Genomic DNA, 23204 nt, shown 5'->3' on the forward strand with positions numbered 1-23204 from the left:
ACATGTTTAGAAATGCAGAGGTGAAGAACATCTTGACTAAAGCTTTACCCAGGTAGACAAACAACTGTGTCCAAAGATCTTGTCCAGGACTGTCTTCCCCAGTCTAGCATAAAAGAAAAGCTTCAGAGACACCTCAGATTCCAAAAAAGACTTCTGTTAGAAAGAGATGGAACTGTTCTCAGCTCTTAGCTAAGGTAATTAGCATTAATATAAATATTCATGACACAATCTTCACAAACTTCACTTGCATCAACAAAAAGAATTTCACACATCAAAGTTAAAGTAACCACTACAACTGTCTAGAGGCAGAAAATTTACACAGTTCCCACCCCTGGCTCCTCTGCCACAGTCATAACACAGTAACTGGCCACGTCCAGCCCTCTGGTGTTCAGGACATGCCTTTGTTACACTTCCAGAACACAATAAATGTGTGCCAGCAGCACAGCCTCAAGGGTATCTTTGAAAATAAACAATGCTGTCTTTCCAGAAGCCATTTGTGCTGCCAGATTGGCAGTGAGCTGTAATGACCACAACACACACCCAGATGGGCAGGGAATCTGAATCCTTTATTCAAAGAAATGAGCTGGCTTTATACACTTTTTCAAGGCACGGTGCTTCCTTACATGGTAATTCTCACTATGTGACCTATCCCATATTGCCACATCAGCAACACAAGATAAATAAATAAATATCCTTCTATGGGGTGATCCTGTGCTGTTCACCTGTCAGCTTCCAGCAGGCTCCTCTCTGCAGGACTCTGCCATGTGGCACCTCCTCCTCCTCCTAAGGTGAGGCAGAGAAAAACCTCTCTGTGCTGCCAAGTGCTTCTGCAGGCACATCCCACAGCCTGCAGCTTAACTCCATCCCATCTCTTCCTAATGTGAGCCCCTGTTACCACTGGAAGTTAATGAAAGCTCTTTCTTCCTTTCCAAGTGATCCAACTGTGCTGTTTCTTTTGCTTCTGCCTCAGGCTGCAAATACAATTATCTCTTCAGGCTGTGAACCAAAAATGATGGAAGCAGGTACCATACCATAGCCTTGCGTGTCCTCCTCTTGGAAAACAGAGACTGCAGTTGGTGAAAGGAAAAATAAAAGTGGAGAAATAATAATAATAATAATAATAAGAATAAGAATAAGAATAAGAATAAGAATAAGAATAAGAATAAGAATAATTTTTAAAGTAGCAATTGTAAAGGTCTGTCCTTCCGTCATTCTCAACCTCAGAAACTTCCAAACTTTTAAACGCTAATCTCATTTCCCTCTTCTTTCTTTTCTCTATCCTTTTATTTCCTGCTGACTTGTAATTTTACCCCTTGGCCCCACTAGTAAGGTGTTGGGAGGAAAATGACTGAGAGATATCTTCTCCATGATAGATTTATTTATTCAGCAAGACCTGTCTTTGGACCAGGGCTTTTACAACCTATCCCCAAAGGTAATGGCAACCCAGGTTCTTGTTACTAGATTCTTTGGAGCAGATTAGAGTGAAATGACACTGAATGACTGGTGTTTGGGTAAATATACACAAGTAGGGTTTATTGTAGAAAAATGTGATTGCACAGTGTTATGGATGAGTAATGAGATAGTTTGCTCTCACAACTAAGGGGTGAACATTATAGGTATGTTAAGAGAAGTTTTATAGATGTATAGTTATGTTTCTGCAATGTGTTCCCCCCAGTATTGTTATCACAGAATGGCCTGGATATTCCAAACATTTGGGAGGGTGGGCTTGTTACTGTGGTAACACCTGACCTCCAATCAGAATGTAAGAAAGTGATCTCCACCACGGGATGGCAAGGAAGGAGTCAACTGACAAGGCTCTAGGAGAGGCTAGAGATATAAAAGGCAGAGCATCCATTCTGAAGATGAGCCACGTGGCTGGTAGTCATGGTGGGCCTCCCAGCGCTGTAATTTTTCGTTATTTGGTCCTTTTGTTGTATTTTTTTGCTAAAGTTTAATAAATCTTTAAAATTTTAGAAAGTGAGCTGTTGTTTCTCACAGTACAGGCAAGTAGGTATGCAGTCATTTTTGTTGTTATCTACAGTAATCTGACAAGAGTAAGAAGATCTCATCACCCAAAGGCCTCAAGACAGACTTGGTCTTTTCAGATCAGAGACTGGCCATTACACATCCAAAAGCTCTCCTCCTCCATTTTAACAAAGCACCCTAGCATCTCCACAAATGGAAGAATGTTTTGAGTCATCATCCCTTCACAGTTCAGTCTCTTACAAGGGGCCTCCTGGTATCTGGGATGCAGGATGACAAAGGAATGTTCTGCTCAATCCTGGACTTGTCTGTACTCCCAAAGCCCTTTCAAACCACAGTGCTTTTGATTAGTCCCCAGACCACCTGATGTTGCCTCCCTCCCCACCAATCCTTACCCTGGGGCTCTGAGCATTATCCGCAGAGGAGAAACCCCAACTATCAGTCCAGAAGGATCCCCAAGCCTCTGGCCATCCCAACACCCATCTGGGACACAACAGGAAGCTGGGGCTGTTTATAAGGTAGATTTTCCACCTCTGACAGCAATGCTAATTAGTTTCTTGAATGTCCCTTGATCTTTGTACCTGAACTAGCCACCTTTGGAGTCCTGCTTGTGTCAAAAAGGCAGGGCAAGACAGAAGAGCAAGATGGAAGAGGTGGCACCAGCTCTCTAACCAAAGGGCAGGTGGCCCATCTCCAAGGCAGTTCAGCACATGGTACAGTGAATTTGGGGCAAAGAGACACTCTGGCTTCCAAGCAAACAGTCTGTCCATTGTCCCCAGCCTGCTGGGGGCAGGCTGTGGATTCCCCTCATGGCCTCTTTCCACAGTCCATCCAGCTTTTCCAACTGCTGAGCCGGTGGAGGACATGCAGCAGGATAAGGCACTTGGTGAGGCAATTAGAGAACAAAGGACAAGCAGGAAGTGTATTGCTGGAAGGTTCAAAGCAGTGGCTGCGAAAAACCCGTGTGGAAAGAAAAAATGTCCAGCTTCCAGGAATTTTGGTGCACATAGGCAGACATTTGCTCATCTCTCTGCAACTCTGACAATCCACCAGGTAGGTTCTGTGTTTCCAAACAGCTTCTTCACAAAGTAAGTGGATTAGCTTGGAAGGGACCTCTCGAGGTCTTTGCTCCAAGCCCCTTTTCTCAAAGCAGGGCCTTCAGCTCTGACGCGACAGCACGGCTGGGTGCCATTCCCTGGCAGAATGCAGAGCTGCTGGGCTCCCACACAGCGACCACAGCGATCCAAACCCAGCGGAGAGTCCGTGCCGCCAGGAGCTCCCGTACCCCGCAGGGAGAGGGAGCCAGCTCTGCCCCGGGCCGCGCTTCCCTCCCGCTCCCTCAGCAGCGCCGGCGGCTGCAGGAGCCTCCCGGCCCGCAGGGGGCGCTGCACGACGGCATCGAGCGTCTCCAGCGGTTCAGCCGCGTTCGGCCGGGCCCAGCTCGGGCAGTAGCTCATCGCCATTTCGTGGTCAGGAGGGAGCCTTGTCTCGGCGGAGAGGGAGTGCTGTCCCCTGGACAGACTGGCACAGGTGCCCGGGGGGTTTTCGCTTCTCCCGCAGCTCTGAGCACGACCGCGCGACTGCGGGCCTTGGAGCCACTTCTGGCGGTGGATTCCCTGCTGTGGCAGGGCCGGGAGTCCAGCTGCGGCTTCCATCCCTCCGCCTCTTCTCCCTCTGCCAGGTTGGCAAGGGAACTCCAGTTCCGAGAATCTCCATGTATGAGGTCACCTCGGGGGTTTCTGCCCTGTGCAGAATGTAGCCGACTTGGTAAGGCTTCTGGAGGGACACTCTGCCAGGAAGGAGTCACCACTTGCTGCCAGGACATGCCTGCAATGAAAGCGGAGCACTCACTGCCAGAGCTGTGGTTTGTACCTCAGTCATCACCTTGGGTCCTCAGTTTGAGGACCTGATACGTTACATCATCACTAACTGGAATGTGAGTGGAATCAAATCTGCTCACAGCTTCTGTGTTCCTGCAATAGAACTCAGAAAGCCTATGTCCCTGCATAACCCTGAAGTACATCTTTGCAGGTGGAGGTGCATGGCAATGCTTGAGGGATTTCTCCTGTGTTTTAATTTGTGCTTTCCAAGAAAAACGGCCAGTTCTGCTTTGACCATGATGTGAATCCAAAAGAAATTGATGAAAATCTGCCCTTTTCCTTTCCTGGAGAACCTCTGGCCACAGGGCACAGGAAAGATGACTATCAGCCTCAAGAATGCATCATGAGGTAACTGTGCATGTGGTGTGGCCACATGGTAGAGGCAGTCTGAAGCTTGAGAGCCTGTGAAGCTGTTCTGGCGCTCCAAAATGACTGACATGGACACAAGGATGAATTAAAGCAAAGTTGTAGGTGCTATGAGTATCCAAAACTAAAAACATGGAGCCTCCTGACCAGCACTGCTCTTTCTTCAGGGATGCTCCAGGGACAGATTTCTGGAAGAGCAGCTGGATTTGCTAATTAACTTGGTGATTTTCTAGACCAGATCCACTCCCCAATCTGCTGGGCTCCCTGGGCTCCTGCTGCTCACAAAACTTAGTTGCTTCTGCAGAGTCACCATTCCTGATGGCTGTACTGGATCAGGCATAGGCATGTTTTGTCTCAATCATTCTGATTTACAACAGGAAAGATAAGACTGTAGGAGAGAGTCCCATGGAGGTTGGGCAGTGCATTCTTAGCCGATTTCCTGCTCCGCCCTGAATTTCATGCTCAGTTCCTCCTCCAACGCACTTCCTGCAGGAGGGCTGAAATGGCTGGCTGTGCATGCATGAACAAAAAAGCACAAAGAGTCACGTTTACAAAAAGGCTTCTACAAGGTTAACTAGAAAATAAAGTGGATTGGGCCCACTCATTCTCTTTTCCCTCCCTTTCTTTTTCACTTTCTTTGTCTCACAACCCCAGCTCTGGACCACCCATGTGGCAAGACCAAGATGGGATCTACAAACTGATTATAATCTTTGTTCTCTTTCTCCCTCTTCTGTGTTTATTCCTCTCCTGGGCAAAGCACACTTACCATATTCCACCCCATACTCTGTACTGAACTTTGTTGTGCAAGTGGGAAGTTTATGGAAATGTGTTGTGGCTTGTAAGGCAGCATCCTGTGGAAGTGTGTTATAAGAATTTACAGGTTTGTTGGCCAACACCTTTTGAGTCTAAGCAGTGGGCTGGTTGCCAGAGTTACGGTGACTGTACAATGAAACATAGGAGTTCCTGACATGTGACCAGTGGCTTTGTTCAACCTGGTGAGAATTTATGCTGAACATCATTCCCCTGACCAGTGGGTCATGACAACAGCAGCACAGGCCAGGGGTACCATCTTTGGCCAGGGGACAAGGAAGTTCCCAAGTCCCAGTTGCCTTTGCAGAATCCCTTGTGTCAGCAGCATGCCATGTCTCCAGGACTCACTCCATGAATTGCTGCTCTGTGTAACTACCCTTCTTTGTTACTATTGACAACCTTTAACAGCCTGGGATACAGCTGGCCTCATCCTGCTGCTGGCTGACATCTGCAGAGTCTCTGTGGTGTGACTGTTCCTGAGGCTTGCCCTCTGTTGTAGTGCATTTTTATATTTCATAATACTTTGGAGTAGTTTTGTTTTGTATTCCCATATTTTTCCCAAATGGTTTATCCCAGACTGTACTCCCCTCCCTTTACCTGTGTTATCCCTCTCCCGGGATGAGATCATCCCCAAACCCCCACCCTGGCTCTCTGTCAATCACTCAGCATCCCACCCCTCCATCCAGAAGTTTCTGTCCAAGTCATCGAGTGATTAGCCAGAGGCTGGGGGTCAGCCCCCCAAGCCTTGCCCCATACGCTGTCCTATATGTCTATCCCCCAGCATCCATCCCTTAGGGTCACCTAATGGTTGGTAGGATGTTATCTACTTTGGGTTTCCACCTCCCTTTAAATGTAACCTTGGCACATCTCCCGGGGCTCTCGGCAGGAGCCGCCCTGAGGTGTAGGAGCTCCTTCGGGACTCCTAATAAAACCTTGGATTAACCCCTGCTAAGAGTCGGCCCTTTCTCTTCTACTGATGTCTCTGGTGTCTCTCCTGCTGCAAAGGCACCAGCCCAGGTGCCCTCAGTACCCTCGGGGCACACACAGAGAGTGTCTCCCCCCAGCCCAGGTGCCCTCAGTACCCTCGGGGCACAGAGAGTGTCTGCCCCCAGCCCAGGTGCCCTCAGCACCCTTGGGGCACACACAGAGAGTGTCTGCCCCCAGCCCAGGTGCCCTCAGCACCCTCGGGGCACAGAGAGTGTCTGCCCCCAGCCCAGGTGCCCTCAGTACCCTCAGGGCACAGAGAGTGTCTGCCCCCAGCCCAGGTGCCCTCAGTACCCTCAGGGCACAGAGAGTGTCTGCCCCCAGCCCAGGTGCCCTCAGCACCCTCGGGGCACACACAGTGAGTGTCTCCCTACTGTCGGCCGTGTCGGGGCTGCCCTCCCCGGTGTCTGCCGACTCGAGACTGGCCCAGGGTTCTTGAGAGGCTTGCAGAGGGACCGAGACAGCCCTCTGTAGAAATTGCTGGAATGCCTGCCTTGTGTCTAGGCTGGACTACAAATGACAGCCAGGACAGCAATTTCATTGAACTAAGCCAGGAGAAGTCCAGACTCAGTTGCGCCAGACTCAGCTCCAGTGGGAAGGAGAAATTCACTGAGGCCCAAGGCCATCTGACATTAGCTGCTTCCTTTACCAAAAACAGGGAAACTGGCTTTACTGGGAGATGTGGGGAGTTCAAAGAGGAATCATCAAGTTTTTAAGCTTGACCTGCACTCATACCCCTTTGTTGAGCCATACAGTGATGTGGACATGGTGTGGAGGCTGCAGGCCAGGGTGCACAGGCTGCAGCCCTGCCAGTCCCCATGGGGTGCTCGGGGTGGAGCTGGCTGTGTGCAGGGCCCTGCTCTGCCACCTGGGAGTAACAAGCACACACAAGCTATGGCTTGTTCACCTGACTTTGCAGTAAATGATTCACCCAGTGCCATACACACTTCCTGCTGCGGGCACCCAAACCTTCCCAGCATTTGTCACAGGCAGAGCTCAGTCACAGCTGTTGCACACAATGGGAAGGAAATCTGAAGCATGTGGGAATTTTTTCTCTTGTCAAGCTGCTTTGGTCTCTTAATCTCATTTCCAAAGAGATGATAATACCAGCCCACAGTTTTCCTTGGACATTGAAAGAAAAGTAACTGGGCTTTCCAGAAATGCCTCAACCCCATGAACTTTCCTCTCCCCAGAGTGCTAGCCCACAGCTCCTGCCAAGCCCCCAAGCATGCTGGGAAGGGGGTCCCTGCTCTGAGTTGCTGTTCCTCTTGCTCTTAGTAAACCCAGCTCCTGCTGATTCATCACTTACCTGACCTTCACCTCGAGTGCAGTGATATGCACCAGTCAGCTACTACTCCTTTCAGAGCTGCTTCCTCCTGGGTAGTTCCCATAACTTAAAGGGACATGTTCACCAGGGCAGTAAAACCAGGTGCATTGATCACAATGGCATGGGGAAATGCCTAGGAACTAAGGGAAAACAGAAAGTTGTAGGAATTTCCTCCTACCATCAGCAGGAGGAAAGTACCATCCTCTCACAAGGAACCTCTGTGCCTTGTGCTAGTTTTGGGGTGGTTTTCTTTGTGTTCCTTAAGTCTTGGAGAAAATACTCTCCTTGTATTTTCCTATAGACAAGGCTGGTTATTTACTGCTGGAAGCAAGGTGCAACTCCTTGCTGAGGGTGGAGGTTTTCTAGTCCCTGGCTCAGTCAGGGTCACCCAGACAAGGCTGCCCAGGACTTTCAGGATGCTCTATGACTCTTGGAAAAGACCTTGAGGAGGCTGCAGCTGTGGCTGAGGACCCAGAGCAGGAGATGGCTCCTGTGAGCTGCAGGACCCACAGATGTGTAGAGCCTGACCACCTCCATTGTCCCTACAGCCCAGCCTCATACTGAAAAGAGCTGGTGGAGCCAGCTCTGCTTCTGCAATGAGAATCAGGCAAAAGAGAAGAAAAGTCTGCCCCTGTAGTCCCTTCCCCCTATAAAATTAGACAATATATCCTAGAGGGATGTCTCTTTCCTTGAAGAAGTCTGGGCAGATGCTACATGATGACAACCAGCACAGCCTTCACAGAGGCTGGGGCCAGGCACACGGGCTGTCTTTGCCCAGGGTGGCCTGTGCACCCATGGGCACCAGTGCCACCCGAACCTGAATACCAGTGCTCTCCCTAGAGCCAGGACTGCTGGGTGCAGGTGAGTTAAGCCCACCACCCTGGCCTCTGGTCACACAGGGTAGCCAGGGAGCAGGCAAATGCCATGAAAGCAGCAAAAGTGCCTTACTCCCACCACATCCCAGTGTTCCCATCTCCATTAGGCTGATGGAAAGCCTGAGTAGCCTGATACAGCAGGCTGGGGCACTTCTGGCTGCTGTGTGATGAGGGTCCCAAGTCACACAAGTGGGAGAGGGTAGCACTTGTGTGGAGTCTTGGTGCCACAAGGGGATGGGATCCAGATGGGACCAAGATGTCACAGGGGACCACAGCTTGACCCAGGCTCTTCCTAGGCAGACAGGTGGTGGCTGTGTTGGCTGCCAGCCTGGGGAGTGCCCACCAACCAGCATAGGGTGGAGAGACATGTGGATGCATGCCAGAGTCCACAGGAGCCCTCAAGGGTCTCCCTGGGTCTGCAAAATACTTGAACTGATAATCTCAAGTCAGGTGCGAAATAACTCCTTTACTCATTCCAACTTGAATTTTGTCTTCCAACCTTCACAAGACATTTTCTCTCATGAAGTTGTTTCCCTGTTCTGCCTTTCATGTTCAGAGCCATGGATGCCCTGGATGCTGTATTGCTCCCTTCCACAAAGCTGTAAATTCCAGCTTAGATCAGTAAAAAACAGACAGGCTTGTATCCAGTGCTGCAGCAATTCCTTTTCCAGAAGGCAGAGCTGTGCATCTCCTCCAAGGGTGCCTGTCCCCAGGTGACACGAGCAGGCCAGCAGCATGCATGATACACATACAATGGGGAGCCAGTGCTGCTGCTGGCTGGGGTGAAGGGCAAGGCTGGACATGGGGACATCTGGGGGTGTGTCAGCACTGAGATACGGGTGAGGCTCCAGGTCTGGCAGCCACTCACACAGTCTGTTCATCCAGCTGCTGCCTGCAGGATGTCTCCATAGGAGGCATCACCCCAATGCCCATGCTGGCCTGGGGAGTGCAAAAGGAGAAGAAATTAGTCCAGCCATGACTCAGAGTTCAGGGCAGATGAAGCCTGATTTCTTCTCTTCTTCAGCCCAAGTAAGCCTAGCTCCAGTCCTGACCAGCTCAGCAGCCTTTACTAGCCTCACTCCAGTATAGGATCTTTCTTGTACTGGGGAGCCCCAAATGGAACATAGCGTGCAGAAGAAGGGGGAAGGAATTGCTTCACCAGCCCATTTCTGCACTCTTGCTGACCCATGGTCCATGCAGGGGACCCACTCCCTGCATGGACCATGACTGCTGGCATCTTCACCAGAGCTCAGTTCTCCCCCACTGCAGGCTCAGCCCTGAGTCCTTGGGAGCTTAGCCGCATGCTGGCCTTGTCTACAGCCTTGAGCCACGTCAGCGGAGCTGGGTGCAGGGTTGGCAGTGCTGCCTGTTGAGTTGGGCAGCCCAGGGCTCAGCCCCATGTCCTCACTGTCCAGCCAGACACCAGCCTTGTGCCAGTAGCTGGCAGCAGGGCAGTAGCTGCGTGATTACACAGTGGGGAGATCTGCTGCAGGGCCAGCCCTGTAAGCCACTAGTTGCTTGGGCGTTGAAGGCCAGAGCATTAGGCATCCCTCCTTATCCCCTGTTATCTTCCAGATAAACCCAAACTGGGTTTTCTGTCTCTCACACAGTCATTCACTTGTCAGCCAAGGCTGTCCTGTGCTGCCCCATGGATCCCTCCCTGTGGGGCCCCACAGGGCTGACAACACAACCCAGGCACAGGGCAGCCCCAGGGTGCTGGGCATGAGGGGTCACAAGGCATGCACAGGGCAGCCCCGGGGGCACTGGGACGGGAACACAGCACAGTGTGGCAGAGCCCATGGCAGGAGAGCTCTGTGGATCCCTATGGGTGGAAAGCTGGTTCTCCCACATCTGGGGCACCCCTGAGCAGAGCCCTTCTCCAGCCTTGGCATGCCAGTTCTGCCAGCCCTCATCCAGCTTCATGAACACAGCTCCCAGGACATGTGACATGTGGGGTGATGTCATGGGTGGCACATGGCAGCCCTATCATAGCCATAAGGTGGACTCTGCCCTTTCTGCAGTGCATTGCTGTCAGGGAAATCCTGATAAGGTGAGATAAGCCTACACTGCCAAGCACCATCCATCAGTGTCTCCCAGTTAGGGTTAGAGCACATGGGGATCCACAGACCACCTCCCCTGCCCCCCCCCCCCCCCCCCCCCCCCCCAGAACCCCAGCAGGGCAGAGCATCAGCCTGGACACAGACATGACTCTAGACTAGCCATGGAAGAAAAAAACACACCAAAGGAACCTTCCCTTCCCTTCCCTTCCCTTCCCTTCCCTTCCCTTCCCTTCCCTTCCCTTCCCTTCTCTTCCTCCCCCTTTCAGGCAGGGAGGTGCATCTGGACTTCAGTGGGCCAATTCTCCAGAGCGGGGCCAGCATCCTTTTGGGATGCAGCAGTGATGCAGCAGGATTCCCAGACTCACTAGCCACCCTAAACAACACTTCCCTGGGGCACTGGGGCTCTGGGATAGGTGGAGGGGTAAGCTCTGTCCCACAGCCCAGCTACCCTCCCAAGGTATTTCCAGGGTAGGGAGATCCTGATTCACAGGGGGATATTGTACCAGCATAAATTGTGGCACCAGCTGGAAAGCAGCTCCACAGGGATCCTTGGGATCCTGCTGGGCACCAGCTGAGCAGAAGCCAGGGATGTGTCCTCATGGCACCAGGCAAAGCCAGGCAGGGAGCACCAATGGGGAGGCTGTGCTGCTTCAGCTGGGATTACCTGGGCAAGGCACAGACATGCTGGGGTGAGTCCAGCAAAGGGTCGTGATGGTGGTGGAGCAACTGGAGCGCCTGCACTGTTTGGAGTGGCTGCAGGAGCAGGGTCTGCCGAGGCTGGAGCAGAGGAATTTTGAGGGATCCTGCTAATACACAGGCAGGGAGGGTGCAAGGAGATGAGAGTTTGTCTCTTCCCAGTGATGTCCAGTACTGGAACAAAATGCAATAAGCACAAACTAGGACATGACAGGTTCCTTTGAATATCAAGGAACACCTTTGTACTGTGAGAGTCACGCCTCAGTACAGGTCACAGGAGGAGTTGCCCTGGGGGCTGTGGTGGCTCCGTCTCAGGGATCCTCAGCTCTCAAACAGTGTGATCCTGGGCCACGGGCGGCTTCTGCTGGGCTGGAGAGGACAGTGCTCTGTGTCCTGACTGCACACAGTGGACACTTGAGCAGGGACATGGCTACAGCCTGTGCAGGGCACACAGATGGTTGGGCACGCACTGCACATGGGCATACACTCACACACGAGTGTGTACACTTGCGCTCAAGGTGAGCGTGCAGGCACCTGTGCACATCTGCACACACCTGCATCCAGGGTCGTGCACGTGAGAGCACACCCGTGAGTGCCCAGGGAGAGAGCGCGTGTGGTGGGGTGCGTGTAGCAGGGGGTGCCCGGGATGGGGAGTGCCCGGAACTGGCGGGTGCGCTGCACGGGGGCGGTACCCGGGATGAGGAGCCAGGGTCGGGAACTCCGGCTGCATCCCACCGCTCTCCCCGGGGCGGGGCGGGGCGGGGCGGGGCCTGCGCGGCGCGGGCCAATCAGCGCTGTGCTCGCCGTCGGGCGCGGGGTTAAAGCCGGGTGCGGTTGGGGGGGGGTGGAGTGGTGCGCGGGATGTGGGCGCGCGCGGTTCTGGCCTGTGCGGCACTGTGCGCATGCGCACGCGCTTGGCTCGGCGGGCCCGTGTGCGCGCGGGAGGCGGCGGGCGCGGGCGGCGCGCGGTACGTGGCGTTCCTGAGCGCCGGCACCGCCACCGGACCCGCGCTGGTCGAGAGCGTCTGGGCTGCCCCCGGCCGCCTCCGCGCCTGCTGGGCCCGCCGCGATCCGCGCCTCGCCCGTGCCTTCCGTGCCGCCTGCGCGCAACGCCCTCCTGCCGCGCCCGGAGCTGCGCTGCGCGGGGCCCTGTCCGCGCTGTGGCGGCGTCGTGCTGCCTGCACCGACCCCGTGTCGCCGGGACCGCAACGCCGCCGCCGCCGGGGCTGGACGCTGCCAGGAACGCTGTGGTGCGGCGCGGGGAACTCGGCGGGGAACTGGAGCGAGCTGGGTACGGATCGGCGGGGGGCGGCGGGAGCACCTGGTCTCGCTCCGGCTCATCGGCGCCTCCGCAGGGCTCTTCCGCGGCCCCGACCGGTGCTGTCGGGAGCATGACCAGTGCTGGGCGCAGATCACGGCACTGCAGTTCAGTTACGGCATCCGCAACTATCGCCTGCACACCGTGTCCCACTGCGATTGCGACACCAGGTGAGCCCAGGGTATGAGGAAACGGGGAGCTTGGGGAGCCCGCCCTCCTCACCGGTCCCCTGCCCTCAGGTTCCGGCAGTGCCTGCTCGCCATCAACGACACCGTTTCCAACATCATCGGCGTCACATTCTTCAACTTGTTGGAGGTACCGTGCTTTGTGCTGGAAGAGAGCGAGGAGTGCATCCAGTGGCACTGGTGGGGCGGGTGAGTTCCCGGGGGTGCCCCGGCCCTCAGCGTTTCCTGCCCGGCTGTCTCCTCGGGCACTGACTTGGTTGGTGTGCAGGACCTCACAACGCGTGGTGTCCCCAGGTGTGAGCGTTATGGAGTAGTGCCTCTGGCCAGGATGGTGCAGCAGAATCAGTACCACCCCAGCCTACCAGCAGAGGAGAGGGGCAGCCCCACTGTGCAGCCCCCGAGCAAGGGAAGGAATTTCTCTAGAACAGGGCGTAAGCGGTTTCGACAGAAACTGAGGGCAAAGCCTGGGCACCGCCAGGCACGGAGACATAAGACAGCCCAGCAGCCACAGGGCCCAGGTACCCCTGCGTCAGACAGGGACAAGGCTGAGCTCACAACCAGGCACCCAGCAGTGCATTGGGCGCTAGAGCCTGGCCGTGCAACAGCATCGACAGTGTCAGGACAGGATTTGGTTGGACCAGAGCAAGGAGCTGGAATCTCAGCACGTCCTCGGTGTGGCAGCCTTGGACCCAGCCCAGCCACAGCGCAGTGTGGAGCCACCCCCGTACCAGCTGTGAAGGGGCGCAGGCAGCAGGGTGAGCTGGTACTGTGGGCAGCATGTGCACACCACAGCTGGGGTGGCCCAAGGCCTCAGGTTGGTGGGGTCATGTGCTGGGGGTGCCCATTACCTCCCCACTGTCCTCAGGCCCGGGCAGGGGGTGCAGGTGCAGCAAGCACCTGGGTAAGTGTGAGCACCAGATTGCACCCCATGAGGTGAGGTACCAGCTGCACAACGTGGACAGCCGGACACTCTTCCACTGCAACTGCACGCGCAGGTGTGAGTCCAGGAGGAAAAGGCCACTGTGTGCATACAGTTGGGGATCAGAGGAGGTGGGATGCTTGCCCTGGCCAGCACCTGGTGACATGCGCCCTCCTGTGCCTGCAGGCTGGCACGGTGCCTCCACAGGGCAAGGGACTGCAGCAACATGGACTTGGCTGTCCTGGCTGACCACATCACCATGGACTGCTTTGTGCTAGAGCTGCCTGCTGCCTGCAGCCCAGGCAGGGGGTCACAGCACAGGTAAGTGCAGAAGTCAAGAGGCCAGGGCCTGGGTGGGGCAGGAAACCAGTAGTGCAAGCATTGGCCCCTGCTCTGCTGTGCCACAACCAGGCTGCAGGGCAGGGGCAGTGGATGTTGGTGCTGCAGGGTTACAGTGATGCTCACAGCTTTGCTTTTCCAGCAGCTGTACCATGATGACCAGGGCTGTGCTTGTACCTGCACAGCAGCTCAAAAGGATTCTAAGACGCTGGGGCCCTCCGCATGTGAGCTCCAAGGCCAAGCATCTACACGGGAAGACACATGCCAGGCGAGGTACCCTCTGTGAGCAGTGCCACCAGCATCGGGTTGTAGAGCAGACACCAGCTTGGCCCCACACAGTGCGTTGATGACACCCAAGCAGTGCTGCCTTGGGGAGGAAGATGTGCTGTGCAGCAGCTGAGAGCTGCTTGGGGTCTGGTCCTCAAGTCAAAGGATGGCACTGAGCATGGCTGTTGGCATGACAGCATGGAGCTGGGGACCACAGCCAGAGCAGGCAGAGGGACTGAGAAGCCTCTCAAGGAGCTGTGGCTGCCATCCCTGAGTATCAAAAGCAAGGGGAAAGAAATAGGAGGGCTCAGGAAAGAGGAAACTCACTGTCCTTTCCTGGTATGCTCTGGGGCAGGGAGGATGGCAGGGCACCCCACCCCTAGATTGGTGACCCTTCAACTGGGGGACCTGAGCAGTGAGGTGTAATCCTGACCCTCTTGCCCAGGTAGGGTAGGAGGGTTGAGGTCAGTACCTGAATGCAGCAGAAAAAATAAAGGGTGGGTGGTCAGAGCATGGTATATGGTACAAGAGTTGAGCCTGCTGTACCCTCTTGACACTGTGGCCCCCAACCCAGGGGTGATCCTGCCCCCAGCAGTGAGCACAGTGCAGCTGGGGTGGGCAGGATCATTTATTTTGTCACTTGCACTATGTTCAGGCTGAGGCACAGTAGTAGAGCAGGGAAGGAGCAAGCTTTGATCTCCGATCTCCAGGCTACCCTGTGGTGGTCCTTGCTCTGTGCCTGTCACCATTCCTGCCAGAGCCCTGCCCTGGCCTTTTGTGCCACCTCAGCACTCCTCCCATGGGACAAGAGTCCTGCACTTGGAAGTTCATGAGAGGTTCCCCAAACCGCATTAAACCAACTTTGCCCATCCTCCCCTGTGTGGTCACCTCACAGCCCAGGGCAGGAGCTTGGGCTGTGGGGGCAGCGGGGCAGCAAGGAGGGGGCCTCTACCTGCCAGGCACACAACAGGGGTGAGGAGTCACTGCAATAAATAAGGGAGGGAGTGTCTCAGCAGGGAAGTGGCAGAGGAAAGCACACAGCACGCGCGCTATGGGGAGGAGGAAGGGAGCCACTGCATCAGCGGCCCATGGCACAGCTATGTCTGTCCAGTTCCTGGGGGCTGTCCCCCTCCTTTGGGGAGGTGCCACAGCCTGGGGGGCTGGTGGCGCTCATTCTCCGGCAGGGATAATAGCCCTGGTCTGCACTCTCCTGCCGCCGGCCCAGGGCCTGGTCAATCATCTCCAGGCGCAGTGCAGGCAGCAGGCCCAGGTTCCGGGGGTCAGCCCTGGTCAGGGAGCTGTCAGCAGAGACACGCCGGAGGCCACTTTGCTCCTGCACAGTCTGGTAGAACGAGCTGCTGTCTGGGCTCTCAGCTGCCTGTCCCAGCTCCTTGCTTTTGACTTCATGGTGCCCCAGCTCCTCATGGGGCAGATGGATGGTGGGGATGCTCCTGGGGAGGCTGCAACGGCTCTGGGGTGAGGGACTGCGGCTTGTACCCCTGTCCCGGCTTGATGGCCGCAGGATGAGGCCCTGGAATTTGGCCAGGCTGGGGCTTCGGCTCCGGTGACGTTTCATCTTGCCTGGGCTGGGACTACGGGACTTGGGAGCCAGGAGGACAAGTGTACTGTCATCCTCTTCTGAGCTGCTGCCTGAGCTGTCTGTAGAGCTGCTGCCCTCCTCTGACCTGGGTAGGGAAATCTGCACCCCTGCATCAGCACTGCTAGCTGACCCTCACAGGGGACTGTTGGGTACCACACCAGCTGGCCTCCCCCATCCAGAGACACCCCCGACACCCCCCTCTGCCATCTCCATCCCCCCTCACCTCTTGGCTGTGCTCACCTGGAAGGGCTCAGTCACACCAGCAATGCTACTGGAGGTGTTGCTGTAATATCCAAGGATGTACTCTCCGTTTCCCTTGGGCAGTGCTTCCTCAGAGAACATCACCTGCAGCCCAGAGACACCTGATGGGCACCAGGATTGGCACAGGGGTGCCCCCCCGCCACCTCCAACCCCAGCCAAAAGCACAAATCTCTGCTGCCAATACCATGAGCCTGCTCCATACTCAGCAAAAAGCAGTAACGAGGTGCCTGCCTCCCCCATCCAGGGGCACAAAGGGCCGATTGTCCCTCTAGTGTGGGGCAGAAGTGCCAGCAAGACAGCAGGGCTGGCCCCAGCTCACCTGTGCACACAGCTGCTTCTCCAGGCAGCGCTCCCCATCATCACTCCTGGCCCAGACATAGGACACGTAGTCTTTAGGGTGCCGAAACCCCACCTGTGCACAATACGTGGGACAATACAAGTGAGTGGGACAATGTGAGCCCCACTCGGCACAGTTACTCTTCAGTCTCCTGTTGCTCAGCTGGCTCTGCTTGCAGAGGGTGACCCAAAGCTGCCTTGCACCCCCCTGCAGCTGTGCCATGGGGTGCTGTGGGGCCCACAGAGCAGGGGGAAGGAGGAACTGCTGGACCAGAGCCTCCTGAAGCAGGACCACATCATGATGCCAGGGGAAGGGAGGGCACAGCTCCATGCCCTCGCCATGTTCACTGGTGGGGGTTAGCTCAGAAGGGACCCCGCAGTGCTGTGCAGTGCTCCCCACTCCCTCCAGCCCCAGCAGCCCCCAAGCCCCTACCCGGTAGAGTCCTATCCAGTCCCAGGAGCTCCGGTGGAAGCCAACAGCCATCTTGTACCTGACAACTGCTTGCTCAGGCCTGCTCCACTCATCAGCCACATAAATCTCAACTGGGGGCTTGTCCACCTTGGAAGCAAACTGCCAGAGAAAGAGTATGGCAAAGAGCTGCCTCTGCTACCCAGGGACCCCATGCACATACCCACAGCAGCCCCCAGTAAGAGGCAAGGGTGCTGAGCTCGCCAAACTGGAGTAAGCTCCCCACACAAAAGGCCTGACGTTCCACCCCTGCAGCTCCTGCCTGTGTTCCCAGCAGCCCTGGACAGTGCTCACCTGCACGGCAAAGATGGCAGCTACTGGCTTGTGGTCGCTGACGGTGTATTCCATGTGACTGCAGTAGCACAGTTGGCTCACTGACAGCACACCCTGGCTGGGCCGGTGCCCACCTGTGCCCAACCCCTTGCTGGGAGGTTTTATCTTCCACAGGATGCGGTCAGTCCAGGCAGGTTTTCGCTTCTTGGCACTGCAGGGCAGAGAAGAGCATCTCTTGCCTGGCAGGGGCAGTCGGCTCTGACCCAAACTGCCTCCCCCTGGCACTACAGCACATGTGGGCAGAGGATGTGGCTCATCCTGGCACTCAGCACAGCTGCTGGGACAGACCTGTGCTGGCAGCAGCACTGCTATCACATCACAGTCCAGCCTGTGCCCACCCCAGCACGGCTGCTCTCCCCACCCATCCACACCAGCACCTACACTGGCTCTGAGTGCCACAGCTCCTGCATCTCTCAGCCCCACCTCATGCCCAGCTCTGCTCTCCTACCTGCTGTCATACTTGTTGGTGCCCACATCAAACTTGAAAGTAGGTGGGAAGTTCAGGGGTCCCTCCTGGAAGCCTCTGAGAACAGGCCACGTGCTTTTGGCAATGTTCAGCTGTGGGGAAGAGAGCACATCAAGGAGCACAGCAACCCCCATAGCCAGACCCCTCCGCAAATCCTGCCCAGATCTCCCCACCCTCACACACTGTGAAATCCCAGTCCCATTCCTGCCAGCTCCCACAGCTCTCAGGGTTTGTCTATGCCAGCAGCTAGTCTGTAGACTCAATGCCTCAGCTCTCCTTCACACACTCATGAGGGAAGTGTGCCCAGCTCCATCCAGACTGACCTGGGATTCTGCTGTCCCTTCCTCCCCCAGAGACATGAGAGCCAGGGCCCTTTGTGTCCTATGGGTTGCAAGAGGACGTGCCCTGACCAACAGCTGCATGGGCAGTTTTGGGGAGAGTCGATCACTGCTAGGGTTCCAGTGTAGGCTGGCAGCACACCTATCCCTCACCTGATCCTTCTCCCAGAGCTGGCTCAGGACATTGCTGTCAATGGCATACTTCACAAAACAGATGTCCAGGCTCTCAATGCGGAAATTGAGGTCCCCAAACCAGAACACGAGGCTGTGGATGGCAGCAAGGGCAATGGGCTGAAAGGGCTGAGGCTACCAGAGCAAGGGACAGCAGGGGAAAGATGTCCCCAGCCTGGGGGCAGCCTTAGCCCACAGCACAGGTGCTCTTGGGAACACTGGCACAAGTCACTGCTCAGCCAGCAGCCTGGCCAGCTGCCAGGATTCTGTAGGTAGGACCAAGCACCATTAGCCAAATGGGCCAGACTTCCCCAAACCGAAACCAAGGGTGGGAATTTCCACATGAGGCACCCATTGGATTCAGATCGCAAAGCCAGGACACAGGGACAGAGCTAGGCCCTCTGACTGGTCCCAAACCCCAAGAGTGCTAGTAAGGCAGGAATTGTACCAGCCCTGAATGTGGTGAGACCAAGACCCCTCTATAAACACCTACCCCACCATGCTGAGTCCATGCTAGGCCAGCTCTGCAGGCAAGACCAAATCTCCAAACTGTGCTGGGATGCAGGGGAGACCCCACACCCTACATGGAGGTGGTCAAGGACTAGGACTGGCACTAGAGCCCAGACTGGGAAGCAAAGTGGTGGGGTACGCACTCATGGTCCAGGATGCCGTTGGCCACAGGCCCCTCAAACTGCTGCATGTGCAGTATGGTGGCAAAGTCCTCCTTGCGCTGCTCCGCCTTTTCCAGGTGTGCTGGCAGGTGGCAGTTCAGGAAGCAGACCATGTGGCCGAAGATGGAGAGACGAACACTCACCCCACCCTTGTTGCCCTGCACCAAGAGGATCCCATGACTCCTTGGGAAGCCAGCCCCTTGCAATCTCCCCCCAGGGCCACACTCACCCAGTATCCCCCCAGCCCTGTCCTGGTGCAGTCTGTCTGGATGTCCTGAAGGAAGGGCAGGTGGTAGTACTTGGCAAATACCAGCAGGATCACACCTTGCATCCTCACTGTGCTGACCTGGAATTGGAGCAAGGGCTGGAGTAGGATGGTAGAGAGCCTGGGGACAAGGGGACAACTCCCCTCACTCCAGGCCATGAGGCAGTACCTCCACCCTTCGTGTGCCCCTCCATCCTACAGGTGACTAACAGCACATTTGGTTCAGAGATCTGTGCATACTCTCCTGAGCACTGACAGCCAAACCTGAACCTCAGTGATGCTGGGCTTACATATGCTCTGAGGCAAATGCCTTGGGGAGCTGAGCCTGCCCTGAATCTCGCAGGCTGTTGCCAGCAGCACCAGCCAGTTCCCGCATTTACCTCCTCACCCTGGTTCAATGCAGGGGGCAACATAAAGCCACCCCAAAGCACCAGAGGGGAAGCATAACCACAGGAAAGACAGCTGGGTGGCACAAGCCAAACAACTTGCTGGGTGAGATGCAACAGCAGTCCCTGTGGCCTGGATGGCTGCAGGCTGTCCCTCCAGCCAGCTCTCCCACTGCACCTCCCTCCCAGCTTTCTATTGCTATGTCCCACCTGCCTGGCAGGCAGAGAGAACACCAGCAGCCAACTCCTTCAGGACTCCTTACCAGGATGAAGTGGAAGGGGCTTAGTACATCCATGAAGAGTTCACTCCACTGATCTGTGAAGAGGGCATCCTTCAAGCGTTTGTTTATCTTTGAGTTTACCTCCTGCAGCCTGAGAAGAAATGTACAGGTCCTTCAGCCACACCAGGAAACCATCTGTGTCCCAGTTAGTGAGAACTTGGGAGAGGTGCCAAAGCACAATACTGGGCAGCAGGACAGGGTGGAAAGGGCAGTTCAAGGGAAGACACTGATTTTGGAGCACAAACCAGCCACGTCCTTGCTCCAGTGATTCTGGGCCATGTGGTGGCAGGAGGCACAAGTGGCCCTGAATCCAGGAGGCTTTGGCCCTTTCTAAAGCAGAAGCAATTAAGCTGCACAGGGTTGAGCAGAAGCCTAAAGCCCATCTCAGTGTGCAAGAGGGGCTTATGGGGCCTTTCAGTCTCTACTGAGAAGTCATGTCCCAACAGTACAAGGTGTCCAGATGTATTTGAGCTGCATAGCTCAGAGCAGCAGCAACCAGAAAGCTAATAGTGCTCCTCCTAGCTGAGAAATTAATGAAAAGAAGGAAAAATGTCCACAGAGAACAGCACAATCAGGAAATGTCTTGCCAAAAAAAATCGAGCACTTAGAGCACAAAGACACAGGTCAGAGGAAGGACACAGCTAGGCAGAGATGCCAGGAAGTGAGCAGTAGCAGGACACCCTGCCCTGGCCAGAACACGGTCCCAGCAGGTCCCTAACTATCAGCTACACCCCTCACCCCATCCATCCAGCTCAGGTTGACCTCTGCCACCCACACAGACCCACTCCACTGGCCTGTAAGGCTGAGGGGACTGAGAGGCTGGCTCCAACATAGCTCCAGCAGTGTCAGCCTTTACACCACTATACACCTGCAGCTGGGAGCTCGGGGGCAGTCCTGGAGGCAGATCCAGCTTTTCCACCTCATACCTATAGGCAGAGGCTGCTTCCTGCTCCCTGTGCAAAGACAGCACATCCCTGGCCTTAGCAGGAATTCATACACTACTGCAGTCCTCCAGGGACAGCCACCCTCACCTCACCAGCCTCAGCACAGTGCTGTGGTACTGCCCTCTCAGCACATCTGTGTACCAGGGCCACGGAGCCAGTCCAGCCTCGGGAGAACAGATCTATGCTGCCCTTGATGCCTGCATACCACATGCAAAAGCACAGAGGAGGAGAATGCTCCCAGAGGACTTGGCGAGGTGAGTCAAATGCCTTGACAGACCTGACCCAAGGACTGCCACAGCTCACAGCAAGAGCAGGGCTAACTTGGTCCAGCATAGCCAACCTCAGGCTCGATGAGTATTCAAGTCTAATCAGTACTCAAAGGCTTCAGTTCCTCTCAGCACTCCCATTTTTACCAGGAGCTGATTCTCCATCACCTTTTCTGACATGCTATCATTTGTGATGCACACATCACCCCTCCCTGCTCCCCATGCACCAAGGGAGGCTGGGGCTGCAGCTCTTCCATTCCTTGTCCCCCAGGGCTTTGGGGATTCCCTGAAAAGGGAATTCACCAGAGGGGGGAGGGGAAGGAAAAGGAGGAGCTGCACCTCATCTTCTTACCCAATGGCGATCATGTCCACATCGTTTGTCTCGCCCGTGTTGAGGTGCAGCAGGGATGTCACATCATTTGGGGGCATGGCTGTACCTACGTTCCAGGTGACCACTGTGATGCTTGGGAGGACAAAGGAAGAACAGGCTAATATGAAGGCTCAGACAGGTTCCTTGTAACCCTGTTCAGCCCCCAGATCCACCAAAGAAGCCTTTTGCGGGCAACAGAAGTAGCCAGGGCTGAAGCTTAGTCATGGCATATATACAAGGTCCTTAATTCCTATATGAGAGAGACAGATCCTTGCCTCCAAGATCTGCACCTGAAATTCTAGAAACCAACACTAAGAGCCCTCGTCTTCATCACCACTAGCTGACACAGACAGGCTGCGAGACAGGGTGTCTCTGGAAACCCCCTCCCTTCCCCAGGAAGGCTCAGGCTCCTGGGGAAAAGGACCCGGATCTCAGTTCCCAGCCTCTGCCAGCCACAAAGGCCAGGGCAGCGCATGTGACAGCAGTGCTGCAACCCCGCAGCGGTGTCCTTCACCAACGCAAAGCAACATCCGTCACAACACATTAATGCCCTTGCGCAACGGGCACCAGCAAAGGGCCCGCAGGCTCTTTTGGTAGTGACAGGAGCCTCAGTCACGGGGGAGACGATTCAATAGGGAAGGAGAGCAGCGCCACACTAGCCCCGGTGCTCGGGGACAGTGGGGGCAGGTAGCACTCACTCCAAAGTCGGTGTCTCTACCACGACATCCCGCACGAACAGTGCGCGCCAGACATCCTTCCCGCCGGGATCTTGCCTGCAGCCCCGCACCCCAATCCTGCTGAATCCGCCACAGCGGGAAGAAGGGGCACAGCGGGTGCTGCTCCCACGGCACTGCGAGCCCCGTCCTCGCGAGCGCCCCGCGGCCCCACTCACCGGAACGCGCCGTCCTCCGGGGCTCGTCCCGGGCAGTCTGGTAGCAGATCGCAGACGGCGCTGGGGCCGAGACGACCGAGGGGCCGGGCGAGGACGGGCAGCTCTCCCGTCTCCGCTCGGGGGCTCAGGCCCGCCCACCCGCCGGCAAGGAACTCGCTGGAGACGGCCTTGGGCAGCGTGGGGGCGCGGGGCACGGCGGGGCCCGCCCAGGCCGCGATGTGGTCGCTGGACTCCGCTTTGGGCAGCATCTCCCGCCGCTCCGGCGGGGCCGGCGCGGGGAAGGTGACCCGGCCGGGCGCTGCCGGGGACGGGGGACCGCCCGGGCCGGGGGACAGCAAGGCCGGCAGCGGGAGACCCTCGGGCGGGGTATGGGCCTGGGGCCGCTCCTCGGTTCCTGCGCGCCGCGGGCAGCCGTGCCCGAAGCCGTGCCCGTCCGGTCGGGAGCTCCTACGGCCGCCCGCGATGCCGCCGCCGAGGAGAGGCACCGCCGAAACCCCAGCATCGGGCGGGAGCCGAGCCGCGCTCCCGGGGCCGCGCGGGGGGCCGGGTCGAGACCCCTCGCCGGAGGCCGAGCCCCGGTCGGCGCTGCCGCGCCGGGCCGGGTCCATCGGCAGGAGAAGACCGGACCGGCCCCGGCCCCGGCCTCGACCCGGCCCCGCGCACCTTGCGGCCCCGCCCCGTGACGTATCCACACAGTGACGTCAACGCCCGCCACCTGCGCGGCGCCTCAAAGGCGCAGGAGCGGCCCTGCCCCTCGCGCACCTGCCGCTCCGCCCTGCTCACGTGACGGCCCGTGCCTCGCCCCGTCCGCCGCTCGAAAGCCTTTCCTGGCGTGTGCCTCCCCCTCCCCCTTCACACCTGTCCTTGCGTGTACACACCTGTTCTTGTGCATGAACACCTGTCCTTGCACACCCTCCCTGCGTGTACGCACCTGTTCTTGTGCATGAACACCTGTCCTTGTATACCTGTCCTTGCAAGTGCACATCTGTCCTTGCTCATGCACATCTGCCCCTGCAAATGAATGCCTGCCCTGGTGCATTACTGTGTATATGACTATTCACCACCGAAGCTGTTGTGTCAGCTTGTGCCAGATATGTCTGTGGTCTGTTGCAGAGTGTTTGCATTGTTGGTGAGCACACGCACCCT

At 56.4% G+C, this 23204-nt stretch overlaps 2 protein-coding genes and 1 long non-coding RNA gene across 8 annotated transcripts; 1 reads left to right on the top strand and 2 right to left on the bottom strand.

Annotated features, from left to right (window-relative positions):
- Nucleotides 1–545: 545 nt before the first annotated feature.
- LOC139598898 (uncharacterized) lies at nt 546–5641 on the bottom strand. Its single transcript, XR_011682060.1, has 2 exons — nt 2379–5641; nt 546–1067 (listed from the first exon to the last, which is right to left on the bottom strand). It is a non-coding gene; the product is annotated as an uncharacterized lncRNA (long non-coding RNA).
- Nucleotides 5642–11841: 6200 nt separating this feature from the next.
- Nucleotides 11842–14527, top strand: PLA2G3 (phospholipase A2 group III). Of its 3 annotated transcripts, none has more exons than XM_071445843.1 (7): nt 11842–12272; nt 12337–12469; nt 12539–12673; nt 12779–13239; nt 13350–13479; nt 13590–13724; nt 13885–14527. In XM_071445843.1, exons 1-7 carry the CDS (start codon nt 11843–11845, stop codon nt 14087–14089), a joined length of 1629 nt encoding a protein of 542 aa, XP_071301944.1. In that variant the 5' UTR covers nt 11842; the 3' UTR covers nt 14090–14527. The 3 variants fall into 3 exon arrangements, with proteins under 3 accessions (XP_071301944.1, XP_071301945.1, XP_071301946.1); XM_071445844.1 differs by having other exon boundaries at nt 13888–14527; XM_071445845.1 differs by having other exon boundaries at nt 13350–13724; nt 13885–14017.
- A 92-nt stretch (nt 14528–14619) lies between these two features.
- On the bottom strand, nt 14620–22766 carry INPP5J (inositol polyphosphate-5-phosphatase J). 4 transcript variants are annotated; one of them, XM_071445839.1, is made up of 12 exons: nt 22059–22765; nt 21149–21259; nt 19569–19677; nt 18884–19000; nt 18637–18812; nt 17966–18077; nt 17457–17566; nt 16970–17159; nt 16640–16777; nt 16190–16282; nt 15850–15954; nt 14620–15708 (listed from the first exon to the last, which is right to left on the bottom strand). In XM_071445839.1, the coding sequence occupies exons 1-12, from the start codon at nt 22664–22666 to the stop codon at nt 15088–15090; spliced, it is 2490 nt and encodes an 829-aa protein (XP_071301940.1). In that variant the 5' UTR covers nt 22667–22765; the 3' UTR covers nt 14620–15087. The 4 variants fall into 4 exon arrangements, with proteins under 4 accessions (XP_071301940.1, XP_071301941.1, XP_071301942.1 ...); XM_071445842.1 differs by having other exon boundaries at nt 15434–15694; nt 22059–22766; XM_071445840.1 differs by lacking the exon at nt 16640–16777 and having other exon boundaries at nt 22059–22766.
- Between the last annotated feature and the right edge of the window lie 438 nt (nt 22767–23204).

The sequence above is a fragment of the Agelaius tricolor genome, unplaced genomic scaffold (assembly GCF_023055355.1).
Source record: "Agelaius tricolor isolate 1412-34295 unplaced genomic scaffold, bAgeTri1.0.p SCAF_20, whole genome shotgun sequence".
NCBI classification, from domain to species: Eukaryota; Metazoa; Chordata; class Aves; order Passeriformes; family Icteridae; genus Agelaius; species Agelaius tricolor.